This window comes from Dermacentor albipictus, chromosome 5 (genome assembly GCF_038994185.2).
Source record: "Dermacentor albipictus isolate Rhodes 1998 colony chromosome 5, USDA_Dalb.pri_finalv2, whole genome shotgun sequence".
Classification (NCBI taxonomy): Eukaryota; Metazoa; Arthropoda; class Arachnida; order Ixodida; family Ixodidae; genus Dermacentor; species Dermacentor albipictus.
Genome location: NC_091825.1, coordinates 49,858,333 through 49,875,137, shown reverse-complemented (window position 1 = coordinate 49,875,137; position 16,805 = coordinate 49,858,333). Strand labels below are relative to the sequence as shown.

Here is a 16,805-nt window from a genome sequence, read left to right as displayed (position 1 = left end):
AAAGCCGGTGTCGTCGGCGTCGGCTCAGGCGTGCGGCGCTTGCTCAGGCGCACATTTCGTTGTCGCGCCGAACGCTGCGTTGCTCGACGCTCACCGCGTCCGATGCGGGGGGCGACGCCGCGAGCGACGGCGCGAGTTGGAGCCCCGTTTCTCCTCTGTCGTGACGTCACGGTGTCACGTGGTATTGAAGGTGACACCGCCGCGCCTGAGGAGCTGGGTTGAGCTCTAGTAATATGCTTGGCATAAAAAATGGCTGTGGCTTAGCTAAGGTTAAGCCCAGGATGCGAAGCATACTAGCCTTTATTTTAACGCGACAGCGTTAAGGAGCTCGTGTCGCAGAAAAGCCGGTGTCGTCGGCGTCGGCTCAGGCGTGCGGCGCTTGCTCAGGCGCACATTTCGTTGTCGCGCCGAACGCTGCGTTGCTCGACGTAAAGCCCCTTAAACTTCGTAAAATAGTGCCACGCTTTGAAGAATGCCGCCTCCTCCTCCAGCGCTCTGGCCGAAGCCGACGCCGCGTCGCTATTGGCCTAATGGCATCACGTGGCCCCTTGCGCCGGCTTCGTTTGTTTACAGTCGCGCTTCAGTGCCATCTTTGCTCGAGAAGCGGCGCTTGTGGGCGGCATTCCTTCCGTTCCTATTCTGTGTTGTTTTGATCTTGCGAACGCCTTGAAAGATGTTTTGTGGGCAGTGCGACGTCGCTTCACGTAATTTTCTGTTACCATGACCTGCTGCGCGTTCGCATGCCAATATAGTTTTAGCAAAGGCAAGAATATGTTCGCGATACCGTCCGGTAAGCGCAACGGGTTAAGAAGAAAGACATGGCTTCACCAAATCGGGAGGGAGAACTTCCGACCAACTTCCTCCGCGCGACTATGTGATGTAAGTTGTAGCTCTCTCAGAATATTGTATGTGCCAGGCTTGCGTATTGTGCTGCGGGCAATAACGTAGTAGATATTGCACAGTTCATTGTGCATGTTGTCATTTGTACGCACGCTTTAACATGATTTTTATGCAACGTCTGCTTTGCTTATATGCGCACTACGTGGTCGTGTTAGTCATATTTGGTGCGCTTAATCGTTTTGAACGCCAACCGGCGTGAGTTCGCGGGCACGCGAGGTTGCGTGCGATAACGTGATTACGAAATTTTTAAGATTCAGCGCAGTCCTTTTGATAAAATGTCAGTCTCGATCATGAAAGCGCCTCAGGAGAGCAACTCTCTGCCGTTTGTGGTTACTTACTAGCCTTCTTTAGATAGACTAGCTTTGGTTGCCACATTTGTTCGTGTCCCTCGTTGGCGGTCGCCCGGTGCATTTGCGATACAGAGGCACCGATGAAAAGCGTGCGTGCTCTCCCGAAACCGTGTTACGCGGTGCGTTCGTCGTCCAGCGACCGCATCATAGGTAATTGAGACGTATGTGCTAATTCGCATGAGCTTTACAGTGTGCGAAGCCTAAGATGCGGCGGTAGAGCACTCGCAAAGAAAACTTGCGGTCGCCCGCCCGTTCGCTGGCTGGATTAGTAGTCGTTCGTGCTTAGTCATTTGCTCGTTCGTTCGCACGCTCGTTTAGTCGTTTGCTCGCTCGTTTAGTTCGCGCGCTCATATAGTCGTTCGCTTGCTCGTCTATGCCACTATTAGTTTCTACAGTCACTATGCCTAATTGAGACGCGCTTGCTGTAGGACTCTTAGGCTGGTGCGTTTGTTTACGCAATCAGACAATAAATGGTGCACACGGACTTGTGACTGCAAAGGCAAATCTGTAATGCATCTATGCTGAAAATAAACTGTTAACTTGCAACTCGAATGCCGTTTCATATCATTTTAACCTATAGATAAAACATCATTTCACTTGTCGCAATTTCGGCCGCGTCATGGCGGGGGGATTTTTCGCGCGATCATGACTTCACTAATAAAGTCATGTCTCGCAAATGTTACTTCGAAGGGACTGCAACCGTCCTCAATGCAAGCACCTCAGTGCAACTCGGTTCGCGACACGTAAGTCACTTAGTAAACGGACGAACCAACGCACGATGAAGTGTTATTCGTGATAAGTCATTAACCTGAAAAAATTACTGAAGGCCACAGTGGTCTTGTTTGAAGATTTCATCATCATCATCATCATCAGCCTGGTTACGCCCACTGCAGGGCAAAGGCCTCTCCCATACTTCTCCAACAACCGGGGTCATGTACTAATTATGGCCATGCCGTCTCTGCAAACTTCTTAATCTCATCCGCCCACCTAACTTTCTGCCGCCCCCTGCTACGCTTCCCTTACCTTGGGATCCAGTACGTAACCCTTAATGACCATCGGTTATCCTCTCTCCTCATTACATGTCCTGCCCATGCCCATTTCTTTTTCTTGATTTCAACTAAGATGTCATTAACTCGCGTTTGTTCCCTCACCCAATCTGCTCTTTTCTTATCCCTTAACGTTACACCTATCATTCTTCTTTCCATAGCTCGTTGCGTCGTCCTCAATTTGAGTAGAACCCTTTTCGTAAGCCGCCAGGTTTCTGCCCCGTAGGTGAGTACTGGTAAGACGCAGCTATTATACACTTTCCTCTTGAGGGATAATGGCAACCTGCTGTTCATGATCTGAGAATGCCTGCCAAACGCACCCCAGCCCATTCTTATTCTTCTGATTATTTCTGTCTCATGATCCGGATCCGCCGTCACTACCTGCCCTAAGTAGATGTATTCCCTTACTACTTCCAGTGCCTCGCTGTCTATTGTAAATTGCTGTTCTCTTCCGAGACTGTTAAACATTACTTTAGTTTTCTGCAGATTAATTTTTAAACCCACTCTTCTGCTTTGCCTCTGCAGGTCAGTGAGCATGCATTGCAATTGGTCCCCTGAGTTACTAAGCAAGGCAATATCATCAGCGAATCGCAAGTTACTAAGGTATTCTCCATCAACTTTTATCCCCAATTCTTCCCAATCCAGGTCTCTGAATACCTCCTGTAAACACGCTGTGAATAGCATTGGAGAGATCGTATCTCCCTGTCTGACGCCTTTCTTTATTGGGATTTTGTTGCTTTCTTTATGGAGGACTACGGTGGCTGTGGAGCCGCTATAAATATCTTTCAGTATTTTTACATACGGCTCGTCTACACCCTGATTCCGTAATGCCTCCATGACTGCTGAGGTTTCGACAGAATCAAACGCTTTCTCGTAATCAATGAAAGCTATATATAAGGGTTGGTTATATTCCGCACATTTCTCTATCACCTGATTGATAGTGTGAATATGATCTATTGTTGAGTAGCCTTTACGGAATCCTGCCTGGTCCTTTGCTTGACAGAAGTCTAAGGTGTTCCTGATTCTATTTGCGATTACCTTAGTGAATAGTTTGTAGGCAACGGAAAGTAAGCTGATCGGTCTATAATTTTTCAAGTCTTTGGTGTCCCCTTTCTTATGGATTAGGATTATGTTTGCGTTCTTCCAAGATTCCGGTACGCTCGAGGTCATGAGGCATTGCGTATACAGGGTGGCCAGTTTCTCTAGAACAATCTGCCCACCATCCTTCAACAAATCTGCTGTTACCTGATGCTCCCCAGCTGCCTTCTCCCTTTGCATATCTCCCAAGGCTTTCTTTACTTCTTCCGGCGTTACCTTTGGGATTTGGAATTCCTCTAGACTACTTTCTCTTCCATTATCGTCGTGGGTGCCACTGGTACTGTACAAATCTCTATAGAACTCCTCAGCCACTTGAACTATCTCATCCATATTAGTTATGATATTGCCGGCTTTGTCTCTTAACGCATACATCTGATTCTTGCCAATTCCTAGTTTCTTCTTCACTGTTTTTAGGCTTCCTCCGTTCCTGAGAGCATGTACAATTCAATTTAGCCATGCATTGTTATCGCGCTCCCGCTTCGCGCACGAATGCTAAAAACTCATTTTATTTTCTCGTGTACGCACAGTCCCGACTCGATGATCGGCACGCGGTATTTCTGTCTGCGTTGAGACACGAGAAACATAATAGCACCAGCGCCCACCTCTGAGGCTTTGCGCGCGCTTAGATTGGCAAGCACGCACATTGGTGGCACTGCTGCTTGTAATACACTTTCGAACCTCCAGAGCAGTGATCTCCGTCAGCCTTTGTACGTCGTAGCTGATACGCGCCGCGAATTCACATGGTAAGGGCGGCGCGGATTCATTAGGCTGAGGGCTTGCTGGAAGCCAAGAGGTTGTCATTCGACGGTAAACGTGTTATTTACAACCATTTGCAACAAGATCTTGCGACACGCCCTTGACAAATGCTGCGTACCTAATTGTAGGGCACGCGATACATTCGCAGTCGTCAACGCACAGCGTTAACACTCCTTTAGATACTTTTTAAAGAAATAGTTATCAAAAAATGGCTGTGGCTTAGGTAAGGTTAAGCCCAGGATGCGAAGCATACTAGCCTTTATTTTAGTTGTTGAACCACTGTTTAGCCTGGTGAACTGCTGTTGCTTGGCTATATTTGGTTCGGCTAGACGAAGAAACAACTCATGCATTACTGCTTCGCCTTCAAGAGTGGAACGCGACAGCGTTCCCGTCGACCCGCCAAGGGGTGTAAGACAATGGGCTACAGGGCAGCGACTACGCGCCCCGCATTGGACGCGGTGAGCGTCGAGCAAAGCAGCGTTCGGCGCGGCAACGAAATGTGCGCCTGAGCAAGAGACGCACGCCTTAGAAACAGCTCGTTTCTAAGGCGACACCGCATTCACTAGAGGCGCTTTTGTACCGCTTTGAAGCATCGTACTCGTGGCTCAGTGGTAGCGTCTCCGTCCCACACTCCGGAGACCCTGGTTCGATTCCCACCCAGCCCGTCTTGCAAGCGTTGAGCCAAAGCCACTTCTCCTCTGTCGTGACGTCACGGTGTCACGTGGTTTCATGGCGACACCGCCGCGCCTGAGGAGCTGGGTTGAGCTCTCGTAATATGCTTCGCATAAAAATGAAACAAAAGCTGCCGTTAGCGAATTTGTATAAGCATCCGACTAGGAATTCTATGCTGTACACGAAGTTACGCGGAGCTGGAAAGCCAACGTGAACGCCTAAACAGCACTGCCTTGCTATGCGTGCATTCACTCTGCGAAAGGTAGTCTGCTGCGCTCGAGCATCGTAGGCGGCGCCATGGTCGAGGAGGGACCGTGAAAGAGAGGAGAAACGAGGAGGAGTGAAGGCGGAGGATGAGAGTGGCACTACTTTACGAAGTTTCAGGGGTTTTAGCTCGACGCTCACCGCGTCCGATGCGGGGGGCGACGCCGCGAGTGACGGCGCGAGTTGGAGCCCCGTTTCTCCTCTGTCGTGACGTCACGGTGTCACGGGGTATTGAAAGCGACACCGCCGCGCCTGAGGAGCTGGGTTGAGCTCTCGAGCGACGGCGCGAGTTGGAGCCCGTTTTTCCTCTGTCGTGACGTCAGGGTGTCACGTGGTATTGAAGGCGACACCGCCGCGCCTGAGGAGCTGGGCTGAGCTCTAGTAATATGCTTCGCATAATATATATCAAGCAATGAAAGGCAAAGCAAGTTCGCAGAGCGAGAGGCAGCATGGGAACGCTGGCATTGTGAGCGGCATCGGAGCCAGCTGTGGAAGACGACGACGACGAAGGCGCGAGCGATACGTTGAGACAAATAATTTCAGACCGAAATCACCGCACCTACTGGCAGTAGGCCAGTGCCATCAGCGCCTTCGCAGAGGTAAGGGCAGTATGGGAACGCTAGCTAGTAGGCGACGGACGCGGCAAGCAGTTGGCGCTGTTACGCCGAGGGACGGCGACGCTCCACCCAGGAATGGGCGGCTAAGTGCGGCGCTCAAAAAAAAAAAACACACACGCCAGGCCGGCACACGTTGCCGCTGCCGATGTCGCATGAAAACAGTTGTGAAACTTGCGCGTACAGAATGCGCAGTGAAATTGAAATCACCTTATGTAACCAACCAGAAAACATGTAGGAAATGAGCCCTTTGACGACGCTTGTTAGCATTGGACGCTTTTGCTGACCTAGTTAACGAACGCTTGCTGAAGATGGCGTTCTTGGAACTTAGCAGCCATTCCGACTAGGGCGCGCTAAGTAGACTAAGTGAAGAGAAGAACGAAGACAAAGCGCGTGTAATCTAGTAGAAGAAGAAGTAAAGAGGGCGCTCCGTTACGGTCGATAATTTACTCTTGTCGACGAGCAGAATGTATGCTCGTGCATGGTTGCAGTTTCGGGATGTAGAAGCTTATTTACTTACATATGTACGATTAATTTCAAAGTTTGCTTGTATGTGCAGTTTTCTCATCGGTCTCTTGATGTCATTGTTTCGCCCCTGAGTGCAGCCAGGGGCCGAAGGGCAGGGACGCGTGACACGACAAAGAAGAAGAAGAAGAAGAATGGAACCCGAGTGGGAGCGACGCGCCGAGCTGCTGACGGATCTTGAATCGTCCGAGTACCCGCTGAGTGAATCGGAAGACTGCACCAGCCACAGTTCGAGTGACGACGGAGCCGAAAACCTTCTGACGCTCTACGAAGAGGATGACGACAAACGCTGCGTGCAGGCCGCGGTGATCGTCACCTTCGTCACGTGCCTGTCCGTTATTTTAGTGCTCATCGTCCTCGACTCCGTCGACGCCAAACTACCCCAAAACTCGACGTACCAACGCGCCAACAGTGGCGCTAACGCCTTCACGCGACGCCGATACGAGCCGGGCAAGCGTTCGGAGAGTTTCCTGATCTGCACGCTCGGCGGCGAAGCCACGGATCGCAGGCTTTACCCTCCCGACGGCCTCTGCAACTGGATCGTCTACACGCACGTGGGGCACAACGCGCAGAACCGCAGTCTGGCGCCCGCACACCCGGGCTCGTGGCCCAGCTGGAGCTTCTTCCTGCGGCTGAGGTCGCAGTACTCGGCCACTCGTCTTATGCCCTCGCTCTCCTGGAGGAACATCACGGGTTTAGAAACGCGCCGGGCGCTCTCGCTCAACCGGACGCTGACCGCGCTGGGCATGGGCGGGCTGGCTCTACTCAACGTGCGCATCGGCGTCGACCAAGTGGCCGCGCTTGCGGAGCTGCTGGCCACGCTGGCCTCCGTGAACCCGGGCATGTTCCTCGCGCTGGGCGCGTCCTTCGAGCGTCTCAACGACCGAACCGCCTCCGGGCTGCTGCCGGCCGCGTTGCTGGACCGCCTGGTCACTCCGCTCGGCCTGTTCGTGCTCGAGACGCACCAGCCGGAGCCCGGCGGCGACTGCAGGACCAGCTTCTCGACGGCCCAGCAGCCGGTGTACGGAGACCAGGGCCAACGCCTGACGTTCCGCGGCGCGCACTCGTTCATGGCACAGCCGGCGCTGCGCTACACCAGCCCGGCCGCCCTGGCCCGCTGCGTGTCCATCATGGCGGGCGCGCTCGTGTTCCACGTGCCCGACGGGGAGCGACCTGTGCTGGGCGCCCCGTGCTCGCACTGGTCGCTGGCCAGGCTGGAGTCCGTCTGTAGGCTGGCCAGCGTGCGCGCCAACGTCGAGGCGAGGGCCATGTACGGGCACACGGCGCACACGTTCTTCAGCTTCGAATCCTCGGAGCACCTCTGGACCAAAGTGTTTTCCACGCTGCAGAGCATGCTGTGGGCCGAGATGCCGACCTGCCTTGCGGTCTACGCGCTCGACTTGGACGCAACGCCCGGGTTGTGCTTCATGGACCAGGAGCGCCCAAACAGGCTCGTGTACACGGCGTACGATATTCTCAAGTTGCTCAAGAACGATTCCATCCTGGGGTGACACGCGGCGCTGCTTTGTTTTTTATCGTCGACGCATTTCGAGTACTGTGTGACAAAATGCGGCGTAGATTGATTTTTATTGTGTTTACAATGCAGCGCTCGCTGCTTATGCGGCCTCGTGTTTTTTGTTGGTGCTTGTTTTTATACTGCAGTATAGATGTCATATTTTGTTGCTGTTATGCTACTGTATTGCTAATGATGCTTATAAACAGTTAATTTCATTTGGCTGGTATTTATTAGAGTACTTTATACAGCTCAGAAGACAAGAGTTAAGCTCTTGTCATCATCTTTTAATTGACGAAGCTTTCTTAACTAAACTTGGTCATCAATGTTTGCTATTCAATGCCACTCCTATTAAGGAATGACTTTCTATTTTAACTCGCTTTTCATTTTTTCTAATCCACAGCTATACTCTTAAATAAAGAATTGGCGTTCAATAATTATTTGAAAAAGCGTTTTTGACTGATAATGGTCTCCAGTGTATGCGATTCAACCCCGACGCCGATTCAGTTGCAGCAACTTTTCAATTTGAACACGCTTTTATAGCTGTTATAAACAAACACTGGTAAATAAAAAAATGAGGTTCTCTCGATGTTGGTGGTGAGATTTTAGCAGGAACCATCGACGATGATAATGTCGGCGACAAATTTCTCGAGGCCAAGTTGGCGAGAAGTTCACCGAAGAGCGGCAGATACCCAACACGTTCATGATGCAGCTCGCTCAAGCGCTGGCGTGAAAGGCGTTCAATGAAAAGGTATATTTCGAATGGGGCATTAGTAACTGACACGAGTGGTGCCTCAGGTTGGAGACTTCTATGCGGTATTCTCGAGTGATATCTTTGGGGACCAGAATATCAAATTTGTACAGTACTCTGCGTCTGCGATAACTCATGTGGCTGATGACTTGTTCAGTAATCAGCGGTCTCTTTACTGCATGACCAGAAGGTAAATGTTGCTATTGATCATCTACCAATGTCGAAACCTCCCGGTCCTGGTAGTGCTTCAGGTGAATTCGACAAAGCTTTTAAGTACATTCTTACTCCTGTTCCACTGAAGCGATTTCGAATGAGTTTTAAATTAGAAGATTTGCCACACTTTTTCACAATAAAGCCACGCAGTGCTAGTCCCTAAAAGTACTGACTGAGAGAAACTAGCATCTTTTGAAGGTTATAGGTCGATTACATGGTCAAACGTTGGTTACATATGTATGCAAAAATTTTGTCAAACCCTTTGCGGGTAGCGATTTTAATTCTTATTGGTCCTCATCAAGCATGTGCAATAAAAGGCCGTCCCATACAAAGTAACGTGCACGTCGCCCGTACGCTGCTTGAGTACTGTTCCACTTCTTATGGGCAACTTGCAATGCCTCAGATTGACCTCGCAAACGCATTTGATGGGGCCTCGCATGTCTTTTTATTTTCACTTCTAGAACGCACCAATGTTGCTTCCACAGTGTTTAAAGACGTTTGACTTTGCTATAGTCATTGTACAACTCGCTCCGCAGTCAATGGTAGCCTCTCAAATCTTGTCCACAAGCGTTATTTCGTGAAACGGGGGTCTCCTGTGTCCTTGCTCCTCTCTAGAACCACTTCGCTTGAGCATTTTGAGCTGTAGCATTGTCCATGGCTTTGATATTCTGGGTAATGAGGTAAAAGTGCTAACATATGCTGATTATATCGCATTCTTCTGCAAGGAGGCGCCGGACATAGATAAAGCTCTTTCTATCATAAAGAGTTTGCTACTATCTCCAGTGCGCAAATGAGTAACATTAAGAGCTCCCGGCTATGGTTTGGATTTTGTACGAATACATCATCACAATATGCTGCTATTGAATGGTCTTGTGTGCCACCAAAATATCTAAGAGTTCCACTGCATGCCTACAAGTTATGTGCACGCAAAGGAGATAGCGCGTTTCAGCCCTCCAGCGCTACACAAATATCCTTTTCCCTACACCGTCTTTGAGTATTTGGACGAGCAGAAACCGGCAACATGGTTTTGGCTACCAAAGTTTTCTATATCTTTCAGGTTCTTCAGTGGACAAGGTTTTACATTTAATGTTTTCACAATTTTTTCAACATTTCTATGGCATTCTATAGTTTGAGACCTATGAGATGCGATAACGTTTTCCGAACACTAAGTGCTGGAGGGTGAGGGTTGGTGCATTTGTATGAGCGACAGTTAGCCTCGCGGGTGTTCTCTTTTCGGAATAGCTTTCACCCAATATTACGAGCTTGCTTGCAGGTTAAGCTGTTTCATGTCCTTCCAGAATTGGTGGTGTCTTCGAATTTCCTTTATATATCATGTTTATGGGCTTTCATATGTGAGATTTATTTTTCTATTGATTATCTAACTATTTGTTTCTCTAAAGATTATTTGTTCACTCTATCAATAAAAATATTTTGAAAGATTTAATATCGATGTTCCCGCCGTCGTTTTATCGACCAATATGCACCAGGTTATCAGGGCATCATTTACTTTCAAGGGTGCGTAAAGTGCCAGTTCACACTTCTACAAATGCTTGTTTTTTTTTTTACAAGTTACACACTGAATTCATTACAGTTAGAATATGGCCTCGTAGAAAGAAAACTTGGTTTTGTCAATTAACTGTCGCTTTTGTAACGTGCTTGAAACTGCTGAACACTGTTTTATTAAAGGCCCCGTGTCGGTGAAAAACCGGCGCTGGTGTCCTTCGTCCGGCGCCCAGCATCAGACGTCGTCTCGGCAAAAATAATTTTTGAACCACGCATTCGAACTGCGCATGCACTCCATATGGCGCAATGAAGTTACTCAACTAATTGAATTTCTCAAGGTAATATACGTAGAAAAATCGTAAAGTACGACTTACACATACACATGATAGACATAGACATGATAGACATAGACATGATAGACATAGACATGATAGCGCCCGATTGTAATTTCTATCATAAGGAGGCAACATAGTTCTGTTACACGAAAAAAAAAACACAAACCCATTTTCCAGCGCTTTTACTATCCATAGCGGCCATGGCCTCCCAGATTTGTGGGCGCATATCTCAAAGGCCATAAAGCGGCGCGCCCAATTTCTTGCAACACCTCCAGATGGCGTTAGCCTCCGCCATAACATGAGCGTTCATAGTTGTTTTTTTCTTTTTTTCTTGTTTAACCCAGGTAGGACATTACGCACTATAATAACAAGAGCTTGGTGGCGCAACCCACCGCCCCGTTCCAAAGGGGACGCTCATAATATCCATCCATCCATCCATCCATCCATCCATCCATCCATCCATCCATCCATCCATCCATCCATCCATCCATCCATCCATCCATCCATCCATCCATCCATCCATCCATCCATCCATCCATCCATCGCACGAATACGAACTTTCTGGTAGAAACATGGCCTCTTGTGTGGGTCGCAGTGGATGTATGGAAGCTTATAGCATCTGTCCATCCATTGCACCCACCCAAGAGGCCGAGTTTCTACCAGAAAGTTCGCCTTCGTGCATAGCGTTCGCCGCCAGCCTTTCCCGGTAAATATTAGGGTTACATAAGCTGCAGTTGCTGCGAAGCGTGAGAAGCAGTCAGGGATCTTTGAATGCTATCGCGTTCCACTCTTAAAGGCTAACCTTAAGCGCCCTCCAAATTTTTTGTTCCGGGATGTCTTCCACGGAAATTTACAGAAGTATTTTGATTCCAATTCTCACAGTATCCGGTACCTTGCCGCTCCGTGTGATGACGTACCAATTGATAAGTTTTTACTGATAGACCTCCAAAGCCTATGAAAAACCGCGCGAATGAGCTCGTGCCACTGCTCGCGCGTTGGTCGTCGTCGTCTTCTTCCACAGCTGGCTCCGACGCCGTTCGATCATCATGCTAGCATTCCTATACTGCCCCTCCCTCTGCGAAGGCGCTGACGGCACTGGCCCACCGCCAGTTGGTGCGGTGATTTCGGTCTCAAATTATTTGCTTGAATATATCGCGAAATGAAGATGCGAATGTATATGATGAATGTATAACACGAATGGATGCGCATGTATAAAAATAATTGTGCGTGCATACCTTTCCTCACGATGACCTCCGATCAAGACAATAAATGTGTTTGCACCTTTATTCAAGATTCTGTGTCACCTCTATGTCGTGTGCTACAGAGCTTCGCTGGTCATCCACCTTCACATAGTCGAATGGCTCATGAATTTTTATCATTGTAGAGTGGTAAATGTCTTGTGGCACACACCTAGTTGCCCAAGATGGCGTCAAAGAGGTTCGTTGAAGATCAGCACAGGCCCAATGGTGCATACCAAGTGCTCTAAGTCGGCGTGAGAGAGGTTCGTCGAAGAGCCGCATACAGTTGAAACTCGATTTAACGAAGTGATGAGCACGCTCCAATTATTTCGTTAGATCGGGAAGCTCGTAAAATCAAGAAAGGAATTTTTCGGTCCTTCGAAATCTAAAACTGTAACGTAGCGACACGCAAAGGCTATCGCGAGATTGTATTTGCCGTTAATCCAGCCAATAATCGTATATAAACGATAATATATCGAAAGCAAGCAGCGCCACCCTTACCGACGCGGTGTTGAGTGGCTTGTTCCGTGCATGGGCGCTGCGTGGAGCCTCGTCAAAACAAAGTTAGGGATGTGAACATGGCGCCTAGATGTTTTACCGTGATAGCTTTAGAGCGCACGCTCGAAGAAGAACCCGGCTGTGTCAAAATTAGAAAGAAATCGCCGCTTTTCTTACTCATTTACTTCAGGAAAAACTTTGTTAAATCGAGCTCGGTCAAGTTTGTTACGTTAATTCGGGTTGATGGTAACATTGAACCCTATGGGTAGCTGCATATCATATTTACCGCAAATAAAGACGGGGACAGCGGGAGAAAACAGATAAACAACACGGGCGGTAACACCGCCCGTGTTGTTTATGTTATGTTATTTATGTTATGTGTGTTTATGTTATTACCGCTCGTGTTTTTTATGGGTTCTCTCCCGCTGTCCTCGTCCTTATTTGTGGTCAATATGATATGTAGTAAACACCAACTAGGCCAAACTGAAATTCTTCTGAAGCCTATGGGTAGCTGCCGGGCAATGTAATTTTTTTCGTTAGATCAGGAACATTGTAAAATCAGATTTCGTTAGATCGAGTTTTAACTGTATGTGTAAACATTGCCACATACTCAGTGACACAGTTGGGCCAACGGTTCGTTCGGAACCTTGTTCCCTCAGCACAGCAGGTCGATGCTGAGGGAACAGCACAGCAGGTCGATGCTGTTATGGCCGGCTGGGTAGAGACCCAGCCGACCATAATCTAACACGTGACCTAGGCAGTCGGCAAAATGGGTAGATACATACGAACACACATTGATAGTTAGCCACCGAAAGTGGATGAAGTGCCCTAAGAATTCAACGCTATAAATATGAACCGATCCCGGAGACAGTGTATGTCGCTGTTTTTTTCTTTCAAGTGCAAGTGCTTTATTTTTCTTCACACAATCATTATTATACAGATATTTGGACCGTTAGCCAGGGAAGGCTAGTTTCCTGTCCAGTGTCAAATTATAACAGACACGTCTGGGGCAGATTTTAACAGCAGAGGGTTCCGTAACATGTCATTATTTGTAACAGACAAGAAACATTCCGAATGTACTCCTATATAATCGATTCAAGTAAATTAGAGATGCTAGTTATCAAGAAAAAAGAATTTGCTGCACTGCTGGGAATTACGTGCGGTTTTAACCTCTTGGGGTAAAACAGTCCAGATTTTTGTGCCATTCAATTCAATTAACCTTTCGCCGTATACATTGCAACACTTTGGTAAGTTGAGGTTAGCTATTAAAGCATGTCTAGTACTGCGAGTTGGAAAAGAAAAGGCGTTTCGAGGAACAGGAAAGTAAGTGCACAAAATATTATTCACTGAAATTGAGGTGTTATAATTACATAGTACCTTAACCGATAACACATGTGTTTGGAAAAATCATTATATGTCCCACAGTTATCATTTGATGCGCTAATTATTTTCAGGGCCCTTTTCTGTACTTTTTGTAAAGGTTGTGTGTATGTCATGCAAGTCGCGCCCCATGATTCTAAAGAATAATTAATATGGCTATGGCAAACGCATAGTAAAGGATTTGAGTACTTCGCGAGCGAAATATCGCTTTGCTTTATTTGGGGAGTAACAACCGTATGCGACCTTCTCGCATACATTTTGAATATATGCTTCCCAATGTATATGCGGGTCAAATATGACTCCCAGATATTTAAACGAATCAACTTCTTGGTGGGGCTATTATTTAAGACAATATTTATTTGACTGATGTCAACATTGTTTCTCATGATCAAAAACTACATATTTTCTCTTATTGCTATTTAAAGTTAATTTGTTTTCTAAAAACCTCGAGGAAATTCTTGATAACTCGGCCATCACACGTGCTTGCAGTGCAGAGCGCGTGTCTCCTGTAAATAATAAAGCTGTGTCATCTGCACACATTAGAACGTTTGAGTTCTGAAGAGCATTAGGGAGGTCATTAATGTACAACGAGAATAACATGGGACCGAGCCCAAAACCTTGTGGGACTCCGCTGGTGATTGTGCTGTATGTAGAACAACACCCAAGGGTTGAATCAAAATCTCAAAAATGAATACTACAAATTCTAAATAACGGTGTCTTGAGCAGTAAGGTGTGTCGCTTGCATTGCTTGAGTACTAATCGCATTAACGTCGACAGTCGTCACGAGGTAGGTGGCTGATGCCGGAATTATTTAAGGCTACGTACTCTTTGTGACACCTTGACATATCTACTAAGGGGGATTGACCAACAATAATAACATACCAATATCACGTATATGCGGTGGGGAAAACAGAGTTTTAGCGTGTCCGGTATCCCGCTAAACGCCGGCAGATCGGGCGGAATCGCAAGTGAGCGGGGGGCACAAACGTGAGTGGCCTGCATGGTGCAGCCACCTGGTGGTGCAGAGCTCGAACAGACAAACACAGAGCTAATTATTGCCGTTAAAAAAACGTGCACAGCTTGCACTAGTGGAGTAAACAGTGGACCTTGTGATCACCTTGCTTGTACGTAGCTTGCCTAAGTTGTTTCTAGGTTTTGCGAGGTTATGCTAGGTTTTCCTAAGTTGTCTCGGCGGGCTTGACGCTGGAAGTTTTCGAGCAGTCGCAGGCCGGGATCGCTTTGTCGGCCACGTCGAGCGTTCAGGCGCCGTCTCTCGTGTTCCCTGGACTGAAACTTGGGATCCTCGACTCGGCATCGCCTCTTGTCAGCCGTAGCTTCGGCGCTGTGTTCCGGATCAGCTCGGTGGCGACGCATCGTTTCTTGCTTGGCATTACGGCGCTCTTCCTGGTAAGCCGCTTCTTATTCGGGCGTCCGGACTCTCTTCGGTCTTGCCATCGCAGCAGTACGTACGCGGAGAGGAAAGAAGGCGAGAGGTGTGTCGCCATGTCGGCGACACTCGATTGTGACGTCACCACTCCGCCCTACGCACGTGGGGTGCGAGGAGACTACGTGGATCGATGCTTTCGCAGGTGGTTGCTAGGCAATGCGAAGTGGCGCACAGCTGGGCTGAGTTTTCTGCTAACGCTCCACGGCGGAACTAAAGCTTAAACAGCTCCACTGTTAAAAGTACACCACCAGGTGGCTGCGCCGTGCAGGCTACTCACCTTTAGGTTCCCTCTCGATCGGTATTCCGCCCAAATCTCATCAACTTTCAGCGGAATACGGGACACTCTAAAACTCTTTATTGTCGGCTCGGGCATATACCTAGTGGCACATACCCATTGGCTCAATTGGTCCACTAGGCCGGACAGCAGTCAGCAGCATGTTTTCTATTCGGGCACATACCCATAGGGCCCGTATTGTCTGCAAGCTGGCTCTCTTTCCATAAACGTCCAGAGAGAGAGAAACAAGAAGGAAAGGCAGGAACGTTAACCGCTGTCTCGCCCGATTGGCTACCTACCCTACACGTGGGGAACGAGAGATCAGAAAGACAGAATGAGAGCAGGGGCGTAGCCAGAGAGGGGGGGGGGGAGGCGTATGGGGCTTTACCCCTTCGCGAAATTTTTTCGTGCTGTCATGCACCGCCGACCAAAACAAACCCCGGCGCCGGAAATCATTCTGTATTTTGTCCAGAATGTCTTTTAGAGCGCAGCTCTTTGGCGTCCGTTCCTGGGTTTCGCGTCGTCGTCGGCGTTGTCGTCGGCCTCGTAACCAGCTCCGCCCCCCTTTCATCCCCCCAGCGCTAGCAGCGACCGACTGATACCGCTGGATGCCGCTGACGCCGCTAGAGAGTCAAGATAACGTGACTGCATAGAACACCGTCGCCGCCATGCAGAAAGAGGAGGAAAGGGTCCCCCCCCCCCCCCCCCTGTTCTTGTGTGGCGGATAGGGTGCTCTTCAGTTGCCGACGCGCCGGTTATTTCACGTAGGCCCCGGCACGTCGACGAATACGTGACCACCTTCCCACGGCTAGACCTGGTTCTTAGCGCTGCGGAAGCGAGGGTATCATATTGTTTGTGTCGGCATCGGCGGCGTTGTCCCGCAGCTGGGGTTGACTCACTATCGGCGTCAGCGGCATCAGTCAGTCGCTGCTATCTCTTCCCTCCTCCCTTTATCGTGTTGTCCGCTTGCTGCGCGCGCTTCTGCCCCCATCGTTTGCCGCTGGGTGTACACGCCGCCCCCCTCCCCCTCTTCCTGCGAGTCTCCGGTTGTCAAAGCGCCGGCTCGAACTTAATTCCTTTCTTCGCTCCTCCTCCAATGCAACCCCTGTGCGGTGGCAATCAGAGAGCCAGATCGGTGGCGGCGGATCTGTATATGTGCACCGCCCGAGCCGAAATTGCTGCTGCCGTTCGCCCTGTGCGGTGGCAATCAGAGAGCCAGATCGGTGGCGGCGGATCTGTATATGTGCACCGCCCGAGCCGAAATTGCCGCTGCCGTTCGCCACTGCGAAATTATCTGCCAGTTCTTTCTGAGCCATGAGCGAGACGACCGATGGAAGTCCTCCGTCTGCTGCTGCTGCTGCTGCTGCTAAACGAGCTGCCAGAGCAGAGACCACAAAGCTTCCTTCATGACTGTCAAGAACTGTTAGT

At 49.1% G+C, this 16,805-nt stretch overlaps 1 protein-coding gene across 1 annotated transcript; it reads left to right on the top strand.

Annotated features, from left to right (window-relative positions):
- The first annotated feature begins 688 nt into the window (after positions 1-688).
- LOC139059875 (uncharacterized) lies at positions 689-7,956 on the top strand. The gene is made up of 2 exons (XM_070538370.1): positions 689-879; positions 6,306-7,956. Exons 1-2 carry the CDS (start codon positions 721-723, stop codon positions 7,734-7,736), a joined length of 1,590 nt encoding a protein of 529 aa, XP_070394471.1. The 5' UTR covers positions 689-720; the 3' UTR covers positions 7,737-7,956.
- The last annotated feature ends 8,849 nt before the right edge of the window (positions 7,957-16,805 follow it).